Source organism: Nerophis lumbriciformis, linkage group LG01 (genome assembly GCF_033978685.3).
Source record: "Nerophis lumbriciformis linkage group LG01, RoL_Nlum_v2.1, whole genome shotgun sequence".
Taxonomy (NCBI): domain Eukaryota; kingdom Metazoa; phylum Chordata; class Actinopteri; order Syngnathiformes; family Syngnathidae; genus Nerophis; species Nerophis lumbriciformis.
Window position 1 is genome coordinate 38,374,810 of NC_084548.2, and position 19,639 is coordinate 38,394,448.

Sequence of the window (19,639 nt, forward strand, 5' to 3'; positions counted from 1 at the left end):
CTCCACACAAGGATTTGGGTTTGAAGGCATTGCAAACTCCTTCCAGATAGCAAAAAATAATGAACCAATCAGGGTCGCCGGGCGGGATTTCATAAATGTGACGTAGGGCCAAAGCGACTGATTGATTCAAACAACAATGCAGCCCTCGCTGCATCGTGTGCTGACATTGATTCTGCTATTGCAACTGTTTTGTCGAATCTATCGAATATTAATTCTTTAAAAGATGAACTGAGAACGTTTTGAAGGCATTTATTGGTGGCTGGGATGTTTTTCCCAGCGTCGCTCTCATCAGCGTCACAGGTTGATTTGGATGTGAGTGGTTGAAGTAGCACGTCATTCAAGATAACTGACAAGTGGTTTATCTCATCACATACAATGATTTTTTTTACAAGGGCCCGCTTTCTGAAATACATCTCCTATTGAGAACTCCCAGATCCTTGTGTGTGGAGCTCAGCGAACTACAAGGATCTGGCGAGAGTCAGATTAGGCTGGAACGATTCAGACGCAAGAAAATTTATGTTTGAACACGTTTTTTCATATAGGAGACAATAATATATCTCCTAAAGTAACTATTGTATAAAAAAACAAAAACTATTAAAAAAACCACCTGCCAACAACCAATATGTCTAATATTCTAATTTATGACTGTCCAAATATGTTGACATGCACACGGACAGAGGATTCTCTCTCAATTGTCTGTCTTTGCAGCATTATCGCTTCCTTTTCACAGCCATTTGTGCGTAACTGTGCCAGTTTACGTGGACTTTCCAGACGTGCTAACTATTGACACAAAAACAGCGACCGCAAACAGTTACTAAAATATTATAGTTGCATCTCCTCCTCCCTGAATTGTGGGCGTTCTAGTAATAAGCATACACTCTGCATATACATGAGATTTAGTAGATCAGGCCCATAGATAAATACCAGGCACTAAAGAGCATGTTCTAACTATAAAATTGTGTGTGCTATTAGTGGGTGTGTGAGCTACTAACACTTTGTGTACAGTTGAAAAGTGGTGCAGACCGCCTTATTTAAATGAGGTTTTTGTGTGTACGGAGACACTTGATCATGTACTGCACATTCATGTTATTATGCTCCCACCTGTGGCATTTTGCTATGTTTTCAAACAAACAGCAGACATTTACCAATTTTTTTCTGGGCTTTTTAGAGGCAGTCCTCCGGTGCTTCTTTAATGGAAACCTTTTTTTTTTTTTTTGCACTCTGAAGGTGCGTTCAGATAGAGCCTGACACTAACTGCTTGTGTGTGCTCCAGATACAAGAAAATTCTACATATTGCAAAACATTATTTTCATTTAGGCAATAAGTTAAGATATATTCTGTTGGAAAAAAACAGATGTCATAAAAAAAAGCCAGCAGCAGAAACCACAGTGCATCTATTTAATTTGTTTCAATCAGCTTCAGCAGCTATACTGTTATAAAATTATATTTTTAATAGACAATATGTATAATATTAAAATTTTTGACAGTTCGTGTATGTTGACAAGCATTCTTAAGTTAAAGTTAAAGTACCAATGATTGTCACACACACTAGGTGTGGTCAAATTTGTCCTCTGCATTTGACCCATCCCCATGTTCACCCCCTGGGAGGTGAGAGGAGCAGTGAGCAGCAGTGGTGGCTGCGCCCGGGAAGAATGTTGGTGATTTAACCCCCAATTCCAACCCTTGATGCTGAGTGCCAAGCAGGGAGGTAATGGGTCCCATTTTTATAGTCTTTGGTATGACTCGGCCGGGGTTTGAACTCACAACCTACCGATCTCAGGGCGGACACTCTAACCACAAGGCCACTGGGTAGGTCATAGGATTCATAGGATGAAGCTACAACCCAACCGCCTTCTTTCTCACAGTTGTGTGTGTAACTGTGTCAGTTTGCACACACTTTTTGGACGTGCTAACTAAAGATGCAAAATAGCCCTTGCAGTTGAGTTTTAATCTTGATAAATCACACTGCATGTGCTAAATAATTAAATTAACATTGTATCCTCCTAGTAAGGCATTCTGATGATTAGCATATATTCTGCATATTCTTGAAGACGGACAAGCTAAATGGATTGCGCCGCTTATTTTGCTCATTTAAGAGACACACTCCCACCTCCAAAGACATGCACCTGGGGATAAGTTGATTGGTAACACTAAATTGGCCCTATTGTGTGAATGTGAGTGTGAATGTTGTCTGTCTATCTGTGTTGGCCCTGCGATGAGGTGGCGACTTGTCCAGGGTGTACCCTGCCTTCCGCCCGATTGTAGCTGAGATAGGCTCCAGCGCCCCCCGCGACCCCAAAGGGAATAAGCGGTAGAAAATAGATGGATGGAAGAGACACAATCCTCTGCACACAGTTTTAGTAGATCAGCTTTGTGAGTGCTATCAAGTTTGCATGTGTTTTAATTAGGGCTGTCAACGTTAATTAATTTTAATTATTGGACAAAATATTGCAGTGCACAGGCAGTGATTACATCACACGCCCGTGTAATGATATTTACAGCGATGTGCTCTGCGCCTTTTAAAACAAACTCCAATGGACCGTTAGATAAAACTGAGGTAATTAGTTAGTATTGAAGCGACAAACTTCTTTTTTTTTTTATCATCAAGTTTAAATTAGCATCTTAAAGCGAAACATGAACAAAAGGATTCCGCTGCAAGCATGGATGCTACATGGACAGCAGAGGACAACAAACTCTGTTGGCTGAGTTTATCTGCGTTTACCACAGATAAATTAAACAATGTCTTTTTGAAATGGACATCCACCGCACGAAGGACACTGCAAGATGTCGTTCATGTCGCCAACTAACGCCGTACAAACTAGAGGTAGTTTTTACAAAAATGAGATCAGCGCTGTCATCTGAAAAAGTAAATAAACTTGTTTGTGCAATCGAGAGTTAGCAATTAGATGAACGCCAGATGGAAAGACAGACCATAAGAAGGGAATCATGAGGCACCTTCTTTTTTTTGGCAACCGTCACGTCTCTCGTCAACACACTGGCTTCCCATCAAGGCACCTTCTCTGTCTCACACACACGCACACACACACACAAACACACACACACACACACACACACCACTTTCGGCCGCACAATAATAGCACGACACGTCACATCTGGTCCAACAAAATAAAAAATGGCTTACATTTGTTTAAACTAAGGAAGTGTAAATGCATTTGTAAATAGATGGATAGTACTTTTCTGATTCCTTCAGGAGAGTTCCCTCAGGAAAATTAAAATTCCAGCAGCATTGTACAGAATTGAGATCGAAATTTAAAAAGTAAAATGTAAATAATGGGGGTATAAATGGAAATAAAATAGAAAATATAACAATAAGATTAAAAATAAAAAGCAACAATAAGAATAAAAATATAACAGTAAAAATAAGAATATAACAAGAGAAGAATTGCATTTATTTCCAAATATTGAGGTATTTTCTTAAGCAAATTTTATTCATGCAAGCAAATAATAACCCGTGATTAATCATGGTTAATTATGTGATTAATCATGTGATTAATCATGATTAGTTACAGGTCAAGGGTGTGATTTATCTGATTTAAAGAGAAGCTATGCAGTAGTGACCATGTTAATGGTGCACTAAGTAAAGTTGTTTATGGACCTCTTTATTACATTATCTATTAATATACTTTACATCTGTACCCAGTTTGCTATGTTATTGCAGAGACATTCAAAATGTGCATTGAATTTTTGCTATACTTACTGTCACCAAGTTTTGAGCAAATCAATGACTTGCAGTTCAGTAAAACATTAAAAAAAAGTTCCTGTATGACATTCTTACTACCAAATTGCATTTATTTCCAAATATTGGGGTATTTTCTTAAGCAAATTTTATTTATGCAAGCAAATAATAACCCGTGATCAATCATGATTAATCATGATTAATTACAGGTCAAGGGTGGGATTTATCTTATTTTTTTAAATTAATCACTTGACAGCCTTAGTTTTAATACATGTAAACCTTTAGTAGATCAGGCCCTATGTGTATTAAAGATGCTAAAACCAATCAGGTCAGTTTATGCTAAATTATCTAAATAAAACATTTACATTTTAGCTTCGTGTTTTAGGTGACAAAGCAAATTAGTGTAACATCTAGCGTAATACTACTTCAATTTTGATAATATAGCTCTGTAATAATGGATTCATGTTATCTTTTTGATAATGCCGAGGGCCAATACAAGTTTTTACAAAGGGCTGACAGTGCGGGCAGACACTTTGGAAAGTTGGTAAAACACATTTGCACTGTATGAACACATGGTTGAAATGATGTGTCACTTTGTACAGGATTAGTCTACATGTGTAGTTTCCCTTTTTTATGGAAAAGGTGAAAATTGTTTTATTACGACTAAACTATATTTCAACATCAATTGCTTTTATGTACAAACACATCTTAACTAAAAATGTGTTAGTTTAACTTCAAAATGTGTTCTTAAAATGTCCATCTCACCTATTTTGTGCAGTTTGTTGCACCAAATTGTGAGGCATTTTTTAGATTCAAATAATATTTTAGATAATTTTTAAATAATTTATAAATATGTACAATCACCACATGTATAAATGCAAATTGATTTAATGATCATTGTTATCTTAGTGAAAAGTGACTATTTGGCAGCATTCTTATCTCTGCTTTTGTTGGATTGGGCAGGTGTACACAATGTTGTGTCTGATGGCGAGTGTATATAAATGCTTAATTAAAAAGCAGCTAGATCAAGGGCACTGTTGGGGCGATGTTCCTGCTTTTACAAATACAGTATAAAAAATGTTTTCCCTGGCTTTTTTTTATTTGGTGTTTGTGTCTACACACTCCACACTTACAAACATCTCTTATACAATAAGTTGTGTGCTTGTTTTCAGCTGCATCCAGGTGAAGCGTTTACTGTGTATCACACCAGCCCAACGTTGTCAAGTCTGTCCAAACCTGTGGTGCTGTGGACTCAACAGGACGTCTGCAAGTGGCTTAAGAAAAACTGTCCTCACAACTACCTGACCTATGTAGAAGCCTTCTCTCATCACGCCATCACAGGTACACTTCAAAACATGCATGACAAGAACGGCAGGAAGGGGTCTTGTTTAACTAGGACGTCCGTCAACCTTATACACCACTAGCAGCAGTGTTTGTCAGCTTACCTTAAAAAAGTAATTAATTATTTATTTTCCCAAAAAGTAATGGAGCTAGTAAGTCAGTTACCTCATCGTAAGAATAATTAGTTACTCTGCCAAATAACTGTGATGTTATTTTTTTATTATATATACGCTACTACGTTCTATAACATTTTATCTTTCTAATAAAACCACTATAGACAGTATTTTAGAACATTTGGCATTCATCTCAATAAATTGCAGTGTGCCATATGATATGCATAGAAATAAAAATATATAGAAAAATAAATATCCCATAAATAAACAATATTATATATTATGGGTTATACTTGTATAGCGCTTTTCTACCTTAAATCAATACAGTACCAAAAATGTACACTCGGGTAAAAAGACACAAAGAAAGATTTGGCCTTCATGTAGTGCAATTCTCTGTACCTGTATACCACTGGACAATAAACAAATAACTATCCTATATGTATACATAAATATTAAGTATGCAACGATACACAAAATTCACGGTTCGGTTTGTTTCAATATTTTAGTGACAGGAGCCAGATGAGGTGGTTCGGGCATCTGGTCAGGATGCCACCCGAACGCCTCCCTAGGAAGGTGTTTCGGGCACGTCCGACCGGTAGGAGGCCACGGGGAAGACCCAGGACACGCTGGGAAGACTATCTCTCCCGGCTGGCCTGGGAACGCCTCGGGATCCCCCGGGAGGAGCTGGACGAAGTGGCTGGGGAGAGGGAAGTCTGGGCTTCCCTGCTTAAGCTGCTGCCCCCGCGACCCGACCTCGGATAAGCGGAAGAAGATGGATGGATGGATGGATGGTTAGATTTTTTTTTCAATACAAAAAAAGAGACATATCCAAGCTTTTTTTTAACTTAAGTTTATTAAAATTATCAACATTTCTGTTTCAACTCAAATGTACAGTTTTTAAATTAATTTGGAGTTTGTATGTTCTCCCCGTGACTGCGTGGGTTCCCTCCGGGTACTCCGGCTTCCTCCCACCTCCAAAGACATGCACCTGGGGATAGGTTGATTGGCAACACTAAATCGGCCCTAGTGTGTGAATGTGAGTGTGAATGTTGTCTGTCTATCTGTGTTGGCCCTGCGATGAGGTTGCGACTTGTCCAGGTGGTACCCCGCCTTCCGCCCGAATGCAGCTGAGATAGGCTCCAGCGCCCCCCGCGACCCCGAAAGGGACAAGCGGTAGAAAATGGATGGATGGATGGGTATCTGGTGCAGCTATACCTGCCACGTTTTCTACTGTGTATACTTGGCACCATATAAAACAAAAACAGCACCTTGTAAAAAATAATAATAAAAAATAAATGCACCTGATAAATCACCCATCTTATGTGGTACATTTTAGCGGCTGAGTGGCAGCGGGTGCTACGGACACTGCTGTCTCTAATTGGGCTTTTGTCATGTTGTACAAAACAGGAACCACGGTATTAGTAAAATAGTTTTGTGAAGGAATCTTGTTACGGGGCTCAAGTGTCCGCAGCAAACCCGACAATTTCCACGACAGATTTATTTTGCCCTCTTTGAATGTCCTAATGCAGTGGTCCCCAACCACCGAGCTGCGGCCCGGTACCGGTCCGTGTATCGATTGGTACCAGGCCGCACAAGAAATAAAAAATAAAAAAATAATAATAATAATTTTTATTAAATCAACACAAAAAACACAAGATACACTTACAATTAGTGCACCAACCCAAAAAACCTCCCTCCCCTCATTCACACTCATTCGCACAAAAGGTTGTTTTTTTTGGTTAATATTTCTGGTTACTACATTAAATATCAATATAGATCAATACAGTTTGCAGGTATACAGTCCGTTTGCACGCATGATTGTATTTTTTTGTGACAAAAAAAAGTACCATGCCCCCCAACACTACACCCCGCTATATAAATATAATTCACTTCACTTCACTTTTTGTCACGGACGTGGCGCCACAGAATCTAAACACAGTCTCTAAACACGATTACAGGCGCCAATAACACCAAAAATACATGCTAAATTTGTTGCCAATTGTTTTTATTACAGAAAAAGGCACTAAAAGAATTGGAGATATCTCTCTAAAAAAAGAAAAATTCTCCACAAATTACATTGCACAATAAGCAGCAACAATTTAAAAATACAACAAAACCATATGTACGAAAAATACTGGATATATGCCAATACTATACTTAATAATAACAGATTTGTTTTAAATGTATATTCACATCCCTTTTCAATGAATATACGTATCATAGCAAATTCTGTGATGACATCATATCGACCACGCCCCCACCGCCAGAGGTATTTTGCCATTTTAGGCGAAACCCTGACATTAACAAACTAAAAATGTCTTACATTACGATCGTGTTTTGTCAGAGATGTTTTGTAATGCTATACTGTGATATTTGCACCTAGAGAAATGCTAGTATATCAGTTGAGGAATATGAGAGCGGGTGGATTTTTCTGGCTGGCTGAAATATTGTGTTACTTATTTCATAACATGTTCTGGTTGAGTCCTCATGTATGTATATGTATATATATATATATATATATATATATATATATATATATATATATATATATATATATATATATATATATATATCTTGTAATCAGACAATATTTTCGGTATATTAGATCACCTGACATGTTTCAACTGTCATCTGCAGTCTTCTTCAGAGGGGTCACCTTAACACTGTGATGCGTTGCCTATCAGCTGGTCTTATAGACGTGGCCAACCAGGCAGATCTGTCAAGTCTACCTGGTTGGCCGTGAGAAATCCAAATTCCTCATCTCACAAGGAAAAGTCTCCTTCGCAACTAACTCCTGGCCCCTCTTTCATATGTACGGTGTTAAAGAGCTGTGTTTGGATATATTCCCAACTTTTCCCAACCATCTACAAGACAAAATTAAATATGGTGGGATTTCTTTTCTGTCAACATTTTCATCTTGTTTTTATTTGTTGAGTAAAATGTCAGTTAATTTTGTTATCGTCTTCGTCAAGGTGCATTTGTTTTGTTTTGTTATAGTCTTATTTTTGTCAGGGAAAATAGGTTGTTGACAATAACTCAAACAAAAGTTATTAGTCAACAAAATGAACACTGGATACTATTTAACCAGACATTGTAAATAAGTACCATAAATAAAAATGTTTACCATTTCTTGTATTTCACGTTGTATTTTAAGGTATGTGGTTGCACAGCTTAGCTTGGTTTATGGTTCTACAGCTTAGGTTGCTCAGCTGGAAGGAGGTTTGCAGCCAAATCTCTCCAAAGCAGATTTTAAAGGCATTCATGTGTAGTCATGAAAGAACTGCAGACTATTTTTGGTGATGAAAAGCTAAGCCATGGAACGGAGAAAAATGATGGGTCATTGCCGTCTATGTTTAAACAATACATCCCTCATCCAGAGACAAATATGTTTATTTGCAAATGCAACATGTCAGCATGTTCTCTCAATTTTAATTTTAAGATTTTAATATCAATTATGTACCATTGAGGCTGTAGTTAGGCATATGCTGTAGTTAATTGTGGTTTTATTGATGGGATTACAGGATGTGATCATTTCCAGTGTAAATGTAGAAGGATGCACATCCAATTGTCCTTAAAGTATTCACTTGCTGAATTACAAATATGTTCCTATTTGTCTGTGTTATTAGCAACAATTTTTTTGTCAGAATGAGGCCTGCATTGTTGTCGCTGCTGATGCATATGGCCGATATCTATACATGTTTTGCATATGAATCCTCATACTTGCACATTCACTAAAGGATAGTGGATCCAGCAACAGCCTGGAGATGGATTCTTTCTCTGGATCATCTTTTGTTCAGTGACCCAGACTTAATCATGTCTTTCACTGTCTCTCAGCAAGCACACCATCACAGCAGAGCAAGCTGCCGGAGGGGATCCGTGTTGCTATTCAATTTTCACTTTAATATTTGGGCCACTATTTTATGTTTTGAATTAATCGTTTTATCACAACTTGGTCTACTTTTATGGTCATGCAGAAAAAAAAATCGAAGAGATCCATGCACAGCACATCAATATGCAGACATGTGAAATGTCAGAGAAAATGTGGAAATCTGCGTTTTTAAACATTCATTTTCGAGTCAAAAAAACACTTTCGCATTTTTTTTAAATGAAAGATTGATAAAAAGATATGATGTAAAGAAAATGTTGGTATTTTGTTTATTCTCCAAGTTTTAACAAGTCCCAGAAATATTAAGATACAAGTAAGCTAGGAGCAAGCCAGGTTGCAGGCTGAACAAACATGGCGAATATAATATGTTCATTGCAAAGTTTTCAACCTTCCAACTCAGGAAGTTGGTCCATCAACCACTTTTGTTGTGCCTACCGCGTCCTTTGTGGCTTAAAGTTATGTTGCCAGCGTTGGTATCTGCTATTCTTGTTTCGATGACTGATGGCGATGATGCCACAGACGGTAACACAGACTTGAGTAACGTTTAACATCATTATCATTAAAAGTGCTGTGTTAGTAAGGGAGGTTGCAAACTCATTGTAAACAAAGGCCAAACATGACAAAAGTTAACTAAAAGTCTGATGTTTGGAAAATTGATGCGTGAGTCACTGACGCTGGTCTTGGCTGGAGAAAACAGTTGATAAAATTCAACTAAGTCTTCTGTTTGACAAGATTGATAAACCTGGCTTTGCGAAATGTAAGATTTTCTGCAAGGAAAAACAATGATGGAAAACGTGGCCTTTTGGCACTTGACGATCATGTTGCTGGATCGAAACACAAGTTCGTTCCCATTCAGAAGACAATCAATGCTTTACAGGTTAAGTGATGATAATTTCATGAAGCAACTATCTATTATTTATAGTAGATATAAACTGCAACTTGAACTGCAAAATTAAGATAAACAGTTACAGCATTTGTCTTTTGGCGTATCTTCTGTTCGATATTTTGTCTGTTGGCTTTAATTACATATTTTGAATATGAAAAAGATAAATGTAAATAAATAATCACTGTGAAAACTGAGACTTTAATAACTGCTGGGATATAATTGTAACACTTGTTTTAAAAATAGTTTGTCCAGCTTTCAATGATGTATGTCTATTCCCAAAGCTGATTATGTAATCTCCCTAACTTTATGTATTTATTGATATTATATATTCATAAATATTAAATATTTATATGGCTCTTTTAAAATGTTGTGGTACATTAAGTGTCAAAAAGACAGCCAAAAGAAGTTTGTAGGTGAGAATAAATCTAAGGTAAAATATACTGTAGAAATCCATTTAATTGCAGGAAATGTAGTCTTGATTCTAAAAATTGTATTTAGGGGTCGGCAGCACATCCTGCCAAGAGAAATGTTCCTCTTTTTTTCAACCTCACATGCCTGAATATGCATGTTGCAAAATGCGTTAACATCTTCCTCATTTTAATAAAATTAATCAAAGAAAAGAGGAAAATGTGTTATAGAAAAATCACAGAAATAGGTTGAAAATCATGAAAGTGCAAAGAAGCGCAACAGCAGAGATCATCTTCCCTGGAAATTGATGTATCGTGTTGTATGCATGCATGTTCGAAATAAACACAAACTCAACTCAACTCAACTCAACTTAGCAATGTGCCTCGTTAGCATGAAGTCTACATACAAGAGGATCCACTGTTGGCCTCACTATGAACCTTTACGTTATTAACTGTATCCACTCGGCATTCATTGCACCAGTCCCCCAAGGTGGGGTCCCTACATCTGCCATCCTTTCCAAGGTTTCTCGTTGTTCCCATTGGGTTCAGCTTTTCTTGCCCTGATGTGGGATCTGAGCAGAAGATGCCGTGTTGGCTTGTGCTAACCTTTGAGACATTTGTGGGCTATATAAGTAAACTTGAGCTGAATCAGCCGTAAATTTTGATTCTTAATCAAACGAGAAGTATTGAGGCATATTTTTTTCCAGAATTCTGGGTCACAGCCTGTGGATGCATCTGAGTGCCATTTGGAAGCTGGGATACCTGTTGTGTTATCTATTTTTGATAATAAAGCATATCATTTGGATAAAGTTTGGGGGCAGATATTTTGAAAAAATTAACGGTAGTGGGATTCATTTCCCATGTTGTTTTGGTAAATCTTACAGATTTGATTTTGTATATATTCTAGGAATGTGTTAGGATTTATTGCATACTGTGTTATTAAACCTTTAAAAGAGATAAACCTGTTTCCATTGATGATATCTCCGAGGCATCTGACTCCCTTATTATACATGGTAGAAAGTTCAATGGTTTCTTGCTAAGCAGAAAATCAGGCGTAAATTGGCAGGGAGTGAGTGGGGACCTAGTTATTTTCAAAAATTCCCACTAAGCTGTTAAGGTAATGCGTATACTAATACTTTTAAAGCAATTGTGTTTTCGTATAATTTGGCTAATAAAGTGCAAGTTAGAAATTGGGATCTCCTCGCTAAGTGATTGTTCAATATCTAACCATAAATGATCTAATAAGTTGGGATTGATCTATTTTAATATGTATAGTAGTTTATTTGCAAGGAGCTTTTTGTATTATTAGGTCCATCAGTGCTAAATATTATAAACTTATCACTTTCCTCTGGCACTGTTCCCCTAGCATTCAAGAAAGCGGTTATTCATCCTCTGCTCAAAAGACCTAACCTTGATCCTGACCTCATGGTAAACTACCGACCGGTGTTTACCGACCGCACAGCAGCTAAATGAACACTTAGTGTCTAACAATCTCTGTGAACCTTTTCAATCCGGTTTCAGTGCAAATCACTCTACGGAGACAGCCCTCGCAAAAATGACTAATGATCTACTGCTAACGATGGATTCTGATGCGTCATCTATGTTGCTGCTTCTTGATCTTAGCGCTGCTTTCGATACCGTCGATCATAATATTTTATTAGAGCGTATCAAAACACGTATTGGTATGTCAGACTTAGCTTTGTCGTGGTTTAACTCTTATCTTACTGACAGGATGCAATGCGTCTCCCATAATAATGTGACCTCGGACTATGTTAAGGTAACGTGCGGAGTTCCTCAGGGTTCGGTTCTTGGCCCTGCACTCTTTAGTATTTACATGCTGCCGCTAGGCGACATCATACGCAAATACGGTGTTAGCTTTCATTGTTATGCTGATGACACTCAACTCTACATGCCCCTAAAGCTGACCAACACGCCGGATTGTAGTCAGCTGGAGGCGTGTCTTAATGAAATTAAACAATGGATGTCCGCTAACTTCTTGCAACTCAACGCCAAGAAAACGGAAATGCTGATTATCGGTCCTGCTAAACACCGACATTTATTTAATAATACCACCTTAACATTTGACAACCAAACAATTACACAAGGCGAATCAGTAAAGAATCTGGGTATTATCTTCGACCCAACTCTCTCGTTTGAATCTCACATTAAGAGTGTTACTAAAACGGCCTTCTTTCATCTCCGTAATATCGCTAAAATTCGTTCTATTTTATCCACTAGCGACGCTGAGATCATTATTCATGCGTTCGTTACGTCTCGTCTCGACTACTGTAACGTATTATTTTCGGGTCTCCCTATGTCTAGCATTAAAAAATTACAGTTGGTACAAAATGCGGCTGCTAGACTTTTGACAAGAACAAGAAAGTTTGATCATATTACGCCTATACTGGCTCACCTGCACTGGCTTCCTGTGTACTTAAGATGTGACTTTAAGGTTTTACTACTTACGTATAAAATACTACACAGTCTAGCTCCGTCCTATCTTGTCGATTGCATTGTACCATATGTCCCGGCAAGAAATCTGCGTTCAAAGAACTCCGGCTTATTAGTGATTCCCAGAGCCCAAAAAAAGTCTGCGGGCTATAGAGCGTTTTCTATTCGGGCTCCAGTACTATGGAATGCCCTCCCGGTAACAATTAGAGATGCTACCTCAGTAGAAGCATTTAAGTCCCATCTTAAAACTCATTTGTATACTCTAGCCTTTAAATAGCCCCCCTGTTAGACCAGTTGATCTGCCGTTTCTTTTCTTTTCTCCTCTGCTCCCCTTTTTCTTGAGGGGGGGGGGGGCACAGGTCCGGTGGCCATGGATGAAGTGCTGGCTGTCCAGAGTCGGGACCCGGGGTGGACCAGCCTGTGCATCGGCTGGGAACATCTCTGCGCTGCTGACCCGTCTCCGCTCGGGATGGTGTCCTGCTGGCCCCACTATGGACTGGACTCTTACTATTATGTTGGATCCACTATGGACTGGACTCTCACAATATTATGTCAGACCCACTCGACATCCATTGCTTTCGGTCTCCCCTAGAGGGGGGGGGGTTACCCACATATGCGGTCCTCTCCAAGGTTTCTCATAGTCATTCACATCGACGTCCCACTGGGGTGAGTTTTTCCTTGCCCGTATGTGGGCTTTGTACCGAGGATGTCGTTGTGGCTTGTGCAGCCCTTTGAGACACTTGTGATTTAGGGCTATATAAATAAAGATTGATTGATTGATTGAATGGGAAACATTTGGGAGTTCTAGACCCCCATATTCCTTGGGTTTTTGTAATGTGTTAAGGCTGATTCGTGCTGGTTTACTTTTCCAAAGAAACTGATTGATGTGTTAGTCTACTGATTCAAACCAAATTTGAGAAGGTTTGGTGGGAATCCATCCATCCATCCATCCATTTTCTACTGCTTGTCCCTTTCAGGGTCGCGGGGTGTGCTGGAGCCTATCTCAGCTGCATTCGGACGGAAGGCAGGGTACACACTGGTTGAAATTAAATAATCAAACTGAGGCAGGACCATCATTTTCACAGTAGAAACCCTTCCCATAAGTGAGATGGGCAGTGTCTTCCAACGCGCCAGATAATCCTCAATCGATTTTAAGATTGGGGAGTAATTCAAGCAGATCTGACAAGGTGGAAAATATATTAATAATGTTACCTTTGTGCAGTAGAGTCGATGAGGAGCTCTAAAAGTCTAAATTAATAGGTAACACAATAGATTTGGACCAGTTGATGGAGTAATCTTAAATATAACTGAATTTATCAATGAGTAAGATTGTGTCTTGAAGAGAGAAATGTGTATTTGTGGAGTGTAAAGTTAACCTTTCTACTAATGAGAACGTTTTTTTCTCTCTGTTTGGAGTTGTAACTAGCTAAGTATGTGTGTGGGTATTGTGGTGATTGTAGCTTTGGGGTATCAGACTTGGAGAGGTGAGTCTCTTGTAACAAAGCAATGTCTGCTTACATTTTCTTCAAATTATTAAGAATTGTAATATTTATTTCTCTGGACCCGACCCCACGCACGTTCCATGTGACAAATTGTATTGTGGAGGTGTCCACAACCTATTTTCCACCAGGGACAGGTTTAATGTATGCATTATTTTCACTGACCGGCTTCCCACGTGAGGCAGATAAAAACAGCAAAAAAATTAGCATGAAAAATCAACTCACTATAGCGCTGAAGTTGTGATATAAAGGAGTTGATATATTAACAAGCATATTGGTGTGTTTAGTGGGACATGCGAAAGTTAAGTCAGAGAAAATGTGGTAGTTATTAAATTAATGTTTCTGTACGGCCTGGTAGCAAATGCGGCAAGGACCGGTACCGGTCTCCGGACCGGTGCTTGAGGACCTCTGGTATAGAGGACATACTAAACTAGACTGTAACTAAGTGTGTGGATGTATGTACATACTTTATGTGTAAGCAATGCATAGCTGTTTGTAAATGTGAGCCTATCATGCATATATTTAGATGTGCCAAGTGAGTAAATGTGTATAGTTGTTATGCATGTATCAGTAGAGAATTGTGAGTGTGTGTAATTTAATTGTGATAAATGCTGACAACGACAAGGGGCCACATAACAGGTGGAGAAATAGAAAGGGAAAAACAAAAACATAGAAAAGAAAAAAGAAGAGAGTGATGGATTTGACAAGACGAGAAATAAGTGAAATAAAAAGGAAAACAAGAAAGAAAAATAATAAACATAGCTAATGATTCTCTGAAAGAGAGCGGTTGGTGTTTACGTGAGCGCTATCATGATGCACATGCGTATTGTGAAAGAGAGAAAAGAAAGAAAGAGGGAATTAGACATAAGGAAAAAAATATACAACATTTACCGTGCTTCAGATGTCAATAATACAGCCACGGCGAGGCTTCCAGATCGCGGTAAAGTTGACCGTTGATAAAAACTTTATCCACCGTGATGACAGCAGCAGCATCCCTCGGCGATAAACTTCTTACAAAGTGGGAACAGATGGCGCCGTCTGTCGAGGATCTGCTTGGGGAACTGGTCGTTAATGCTGAAGTTGGATCCCTTCAGCTCACCTGCTCCTTCTGCTGGAAGTGTTCAGATTTTGCCACGATGGGTCTCGGCCTCCTATTCTCCGGCTTTTTAGCTCCAAGCCGGTGGACGCGGTGGAAGGTGATGTTTCTGATGGAGTCCGCTGGAAGCTTGAGCCGGTGTTCCATAAAGGACATCGTGGTTTCCTCTGGATCTTCCGCGGTCTTTTTCAGTATGCCCGCAAAGACCAGATTGTCCCTCATGCATCTCGCCTGGAGGTCCAGCATCTTCTCCCTCATGGTCTTGTTTTCCCGGGTGAGTTGTGCCACTCTGTCGGTGAGCGATTTCACAGAGTCACAAAGAGCAGTGTTCTCTTCGGCAAGAGAAACGACCTGTTGTTGTCCGAAGTCCAAAGTCTCTCGGATGGCATGGAACTCCTTGTGGAACACCTTGTGCGAGGCGGTCATCCAAACAAATTAGCCTCTTTTCGATGGAATTCAAGATATCAGCAAAGCACTCTTCAATATAGCCTGCGAGTGCCTCCAGATTTTGATATTTTAATATGTTTTTTGCTTATTTTTGCCTTAGTTTAATTTTGGTGAATGTTTGAATTAATCAGTTGTTTCCCGTGTCACGTCCTCTCACGCGAGACTACATCATTACTGACCCCACGAGACTACGGCATTCTATATAATAAACTTTAATTGATTGATGATTGAAGAGGTGTGCCGAGTCCCATCGAGTCCTGCTATGTTGGTACCGCTGTTGTCTTTTAATATCGCTCACCCCAAAGCCTCACCAAGGTGAAGATGTGACATTGGTGAGCCAGGAGTCGAAAATGAAGTGCATAAACAGTGTTATACTCTACGCTTAACATGAACGTAAACGTGACACGGCAAGTTACTGTTAACCCAGAAACAGAAGTCCAGTTGGTGACTATCTTTTATCGATCTCTATCGATCGCCATAACACAATAATAAAATATAAGACAAATAATGCACTGTAATACATTTAAGACACGAATAATAATTCATTTAGGCCAAAAATATGTAGAGTATGCTTTCAAAAAAGAAGCAGAAAATTTGAATATTGGCGAGGGACGACGATAATGTAATAATAATGTACAACATTTACTTTGTAGAGTGGGCTTCTACGGGATCTCCTTCAAGCAGCTTTTCCGTCAAACACACCATCAGCAGCTTATCCATATTTACGTGGATAGTTATTATTATTATTATTATTGGCTATTATTTTAACGTTGTCGGCTGGTACAACAACTGGCTCCTGCCTCAGGATTCAAGCAACTTTATTTTCATACCAGCACACATGAAATTGTTCACATCTGGTACAAATGAACTGCCTCGCCAAGTCGGTTGCATGGTCGGTCATGATTTTTTTAAGATATACTTCTTTATTTCAATCAATATCTCTGTCTGTTATTCTCAGCATTGACATTCACACTCACTTTCTTTGTTCCCATGGTTGAAAAACATAGTTATGTCAACTCTTGCTATAAACTTAAGCTAGCAAATAAGACCAGATGTTTTGGGGCTGATTTTAAGGGCTTCATTCTGACAACCGCTATGCATAGTTGTGGGGACGCTCGTAATTCAAAAGTATGCTTGCATCTTAAAGCATACCAATAAGTAAAGAGACAGTTCATCGGCATACCGATGAGCGGGCCTAGTCAGGTCTATTTTAATACAAAAGGCGCACCGGATTATAGGGCGCATTAAAGGGGTCATATATAAAAAAAAATTTCACACTTCCTTGTGGTCTACATAACATGTAATGGTGGTTCTTTGGTCAAAATGTTGCATAGATTATCTTTTACTGATCATCTTCAAGCCGCTTTCTGACAGTCGCTTCAGGATGCGCCGTTTTGTGGGCGGTCTTATTTACGTGGCTTACCTTCGGCAGCGTCTTTTCTCCGTCATATTTGTTGTACGGGTGTAGCGTGCAAGGACGGGTGTGGAAGAAGTGTCAAAAGATGGAGCTAACTTTTTTAATGACATTCAGACTTTACTTAAATCAATAACGGAGCAGCATTTTCTCATCCGTGGCTCACTAGTGCAATAACAATGCCGGAATTGTGTCCCGTGAAAAACCGTCCGACTGGAACTCTATAATAACTAAAGTTCCTTGGGTGAATAATGTAAACTCACTACGCCGGTATGTTTCAGCGCTTTCATGGCGAGTTTACTGACAGATATAAGTAAGAACTTTACACTACTTTATATTAGAAATGGCAACAGCGGAGGATGAATGTCACATAACAAGAAGATAGAGAAAAGAAGAAGCTTATCGACTACGGTGTCAGCACGGACTACAAAGGCGGATGCGCGCAGATTATCATGGGTTTATGCAGATCCCAAATACAGATCAGCAGGTACCAGAAGGTAAGGAAAGTTGCTTTTGCATGATATTGCGAAATAAAACACCAGATAATACGTCTTACCTTATACACACACCATTATAATACTCATATGTTGAAGCACAGTACAATCCATCAAGCGGTGCGGCTTCATAGCTTACCAAAGTCGTACTAAAACATATTGATTGGTTTTTGAGCGCCGTGTACAATGTTCTATATTTTCAGTGGAACATATAACAATTTGGTGTTGTTTACTTGAGTCATATTGCAGTCTACACGTATCTCCTATGTGTGACTGCCATCATATTGCAGTCTACATGTATCTCTTGTGTGACTGTCATCTACTGGTCACACTAATCATTTCACCATGTACCAAATAAAATAGCTTCAAGGTCGGTAAGCACAACCAAAATTATTCCGTACATTAGGCGCACCGGGTTATAAGGCGTACTGTCGAGTTTTGAGAAAATGAAAGGATTGTAAGTGCGCCTTATAGTCCGAAAAATACGGTATACACAGGAAATATAATTTACTTGCCATTTAATCCCAATGTAAACAATTTATTGAATTGATTCATTGGTATACGGTGAGGTTGCTTAAAACCATTGCCTTTATTTAAAAAAAAAAAAGATCTTTATTTTCTTTGTTTTCACAATGCCTTTCAGGCTGCTTTCAGAAAAGCCTCTCATTTGGAATTGAAACTGTTAATAAGCAATTTTCTTTGAAGCCTAATTGAGAGTAGTGATCTCCATTGAGCAGCTTTTGTTTTTGTCTTTTTTAATTCTCCCGCTGACAGCGCTGCACTCCCTGTCTCCATGCAATTAATGAGAGCCGTAGCACGTCTGTGGGGAATTGATTTGAATTCCATTCTACTGCTTTGTCTCATTTATGCACGCAGATAGCAAGGGCATTGTGACTCTAGGACGTACTGGTGCGAGTCTCAGAAAGCACACACAAGAGAGGTCTGTGGGGGGAGAGATGGCATAAAAAGGTTAGTTTGGTTTGTGCGGATAAAAGCTCAAGGTGTGTTTGGAAAATGTGATTGTGGATACTATGCAGAAAATCATTAGACGGTTATTGTTGCAATTCGGAAGGTACTGTATGTGTCATCACATAATCAGGTGGTTCCGCACAAGGTGCTGGAAACTAAATTTGCTTGCACACAGAGGTGGGACCAAGTCATTGTTTTGCAAGTCACAAGTAAGTCTCAAGTCTTTGCCCTCAAGTCTCGAGTCAAGTCCCGAGTCAAGACAGGCAAGTCCCGAGTCAAGTCCAAAGTCAAGACTGGAAAGTCTCAAGTCAAGTCCCAAGTCCTGCATTTTGAGTTTCGAGTCCTTTCAAGTCCTTTTAACCACAGACTAATATATTTACACAGATTGTGTTTGCTTTTAAAACGCTGTATTTATTTATTAAAACAAGTGCATTTGAAGTTGCAGGAAAAAAAATAGTGCTGACATTGCACTTCATAATAGCACTATTAACCAGTCATTTTAAACATGTAACTCATTCCTTTACAGAATAAACACATTTGAAAAAACAAGTGCAACTGTACTTATTTGCACAATAGTGTTAACATTGTATTTCCATGGCATATTGCATTGTAACTGATTCCACAGCAATTTCTATCCTGTTCTTACCTTATCTCATTGATCTCATCTCATACTGTATGTGTGTTGATGTGTGTGTACACATGAAAAACATAACAAATACATGAACATAATGAACAGAGTTGTACTTTTTAAATGTCAGGGCCCTATGCAATATGTACACATATTCTTAATATAGTATACATTTTAACTGACCTTTATTTGACTATGTTTGTCATTTTGAAGGTGGCTAAAACATGCGGTGCTCCTGACCGCCGTCTAACGTTACGTTACTGTGTGTGTTACATTGACTAACGTAACGTTATGTGTAGGTACCTCATGCA

General features: G+C 38.9%; 1 protein-coding gene across 2 annotated transcripts in view; it reads left to right on the forward strand.

Annotated features, from left to right (window-relative positions):
- The window catches only part of samd10b (sterile alpha motif domain containing 10b), a 144,749-nt gene that overhangs the window by 91,638 nt on the left and 33,472 nt on the right, over nt 1–19,639 (forward strand). The window contains exon 3 of one of the 2 annotated variants that reach the window (XM_061980909.2): nt 4,870–5,038. The exons of the other annotated variant lie outside the window; for it this stretch is intronic. Coding sequence (XP_061836893.1) covers nt 4,870–5,038 — 169 coding nt within the window. The remainder of the gene's footprint in view (nt 1–4,869; nt 5,039–19,639) is intronic. 2 annotated transcript variants of the gene reach the window in all.